At 37.4% G+C, this 2,500-nt stretch overlaps 1 protein-coding gene across 1 annotated transcript in view; it reads right to left on the bottom strand.

Annotated features, from left to right (window-relative positions):
• LOC137983987 (disks large homolog 2-like) overlaps positions 1 to 1,487 on the bottom strand; it is a 28,747-nt gene extending 27,260 nt beyond the window's left edge. The window contains exons 1-3 of the mRNA XM_068831147.1: positions 1,279 to 1,487; positions 1,039 to 1,170; positions 633 to 775 (exon numbers count right to left, since the gene is read on the bottom strand). Coding sequence (XP_068687248.1) covers positions 633 to 775; positions 1,039 to 1,170; positions 1,279 to 1,297 — 294 coding nt within the window. The 5' untranslated portion in view covers positions 1,298 to 1,487. The remainder of the gene's footprint in view (positions 1 to 632; positions 776 to 1,038; positions 1,171 to 1,278) is intronic.
• Between the last annotated feature and the right edge of the window lie 1,013 nt (positions 1,488 to 2,500).

The following is a 2,500-nucleotide window of genomic DNA, read 5'->3' as shown; positions in this document are numbered from 1 at the left end:
AAAAATCATTTTTCAATAATTTAAAAATAATGCTAAATTGAAAAGATAATCAAAAAAAAACATAGGTCGCTCAAAAAGATACGTTTACATTGCAAAACAATATTTATGCCTTGAAAAATGCCGGTTTAACAATCGTTGCAAGAAAGAAGTAGCCTTTGATAATTTTCAGTATGTGAAGAAACAGTATATTTATTTTAATTAACAGACATGGATATGAACGGTTTGTTCAAAATTTGTCGATAACAATAATATTATTTTTGAAGAATGTGAAGAGAAGCAACATGCCACGATTAGAAAAAAATAACCATTTTTCTGAGCCCCTGTTTCCTGCATGAAATTACGTTTTACAAACAACGTACAAGCTGTATACTAACAAACAAAATTACGAAAATTTCGTCCACGAAACTCATGAACACCTTGCAAACATCGGATAAAGTCATGACAACACAAAAGCTACAATGGTTTGTTAATATGCTATAATAGATGACCACATCTACTTCAGGATGTCACTTATACCTGCTTCAAAACCTCAAACCGAAAAATTTGATATTATTCGATCACTTCCTTAAAAACATAACGACCAATACAATCTTTGCCATATTTAAGTCATCACAACAGCGCTCAAAGCATACCTTGCTGTAAACGGGATAGCTCGGCGGAGATTCTGCCGGTGGACTACTTTCCCATCTCTGTACAGCTTCGTCTGTTTCCACAACTTTTTGCTCAGTTGTTTTTGAGTCGTCCAATAATGTGGTTTCGTAAAACTCTTGTATATCTGAATTATAATGACCACATAAACTCATTTTCCTTGATAACATAACAGCGAGGGGCCTTCAAAAATATTGCAAACGCATAACATTGAAGTACCATAATCCTTGACGAATTTTTCCACATACCTCCTGGCCATTTTAAGGAAATGTTGAATTACCAAAGGAATTGAGATAAATAATCAGGCTGGAGTTTTTGAACCTTCAAGTTACCTTTCCCCCAAACAAATTAATAAACAGTTTTCAAAATGCAAACATCAAACCAACTTACCGAGAAGGGCCAAAAATAGGTGACTTTGAAATATCCGAATCACTCTTTCAATAGCGGTCCGAAGTGCACGATCTTGGGGTTTGTTTAACTTTTCATAGTAGCTTTCCAACAGCTCGAGAGCTTTATTAGCATCTAAAGGAATTACATTTGAGTGTCATTAGAGTTTTCGCAAGGAAGCAGAAATTTCGAGTTTAAGATAGATCACCTTGCTGTGAAGTTTACAAGGATTTCATGACCTACCTTCTTTGCGAACAGGCATGATTTCCGGTCGCGAACTACCGAATATGTTGGACAAGAGACAAATCCCAAAACAAACAGGTTCCTGTTGACGTCCTATAGCACAAATATTACAAATTCCCCCGTGGTTGTACCAAAAGAATGGCTAAGTTATGTCCAAACGGTGTCATCAATAACCCACCGATAGAAATCAACATGAACGCCTTTTGCGTGCCAGCGGCCGCTGAGTGAGTCACGTGCGAGTAATCGACCAATCATGAAGGAGACAAAAGAATGAACTGCTTCTAAGCGCGTTGGCCGAAAACCGTGGAGCTAATGCTGTTTTCTTAAGTTTCTAATCAAAATTATGGTCACCTACCATAACATTAACCTGAAAATTCGGAAAAAAACGTACTGAAACCTTTACCTTCTTGTTTCGATGTATTTTATAGCTTACATACGAAATTGACTACAGTGTGAAAATATTCGTGACATTTTTATCCGATTAGCAGATTCCGCGCAATACCGTTGTGATCACGCAATCTATCATTTCGAACATCTGAATAAATTGTATTTTTGAAGTCTGTTATCTTTATTTTTGTGTTTTCTAGACGCGAAGCTTCACAAAAAGGAAATTGACTAATTCGTGAAATTTTTAAATTCGACTATAACCTTCCATACAAGACCTTTGTAATCACACAATCCAGCCTTTCATGCATTAGACTTGCCACAAGTCGACCTCACGATAACCCCAGAAGTGATTTTTCGTACGCTCGTATCTAGACGAAGGACTTTTCGAAAGTCTATTCATGCATTTGAATAATGAACGATGCAAGTACTACCCAAACGATGATTTCAATGATGTTAGAGAGAAATTTCTCAAAGCAAAGCCACTTCCTTATTCAGATAGCGAAGCGCTCTAGCTAGCTGCTGTTTGTGTCAATAACGTGAATTACGGTGTTGCGTGAGATAGGCACTACCATTATTTCTGGATCCTCTTTGTCCCGTAGACTTGGAGTTGCCCTTGCGATAATAATACGAATTCCCCGAGTTTCACTGTAAGTTTAATTTTTCTAGAGTGCACAATAGTAGATCAACATTCGTGACTTTAAGGCAGCGTTTACACGAACGCTGCCAAACGTGCAGCGTTTTCAAAACGATATGGTTTCATCTGTCGTGTAAACAGCGAAACCGCATCGATTTGAATACGATTACTATTCAGGGTCGGCCAGGGTTTTGTGGGTAT

The sequence above is a fragment of the Montipora foliosa genome, chromosome 13 (genome assembly GCF_036669935.1).
Source record: "Montipora foliosa isolate CH-2021 chromosome 13, ASM3666993v2, whole genome shotgun sequence".
NCBI classification, from domain to species: domain Eukaryota; kingdom Metazoa; phylum Cnidaria; class Anthozoa; order Scleractinia; family Acroporidae; genus Montipora; species Montipora foliosa.
The sequence above is the reverse complement of the archived record's forward strand: the minus strand, read 5'-3'. Positions and strand labels throughout refer to the sequence as shown.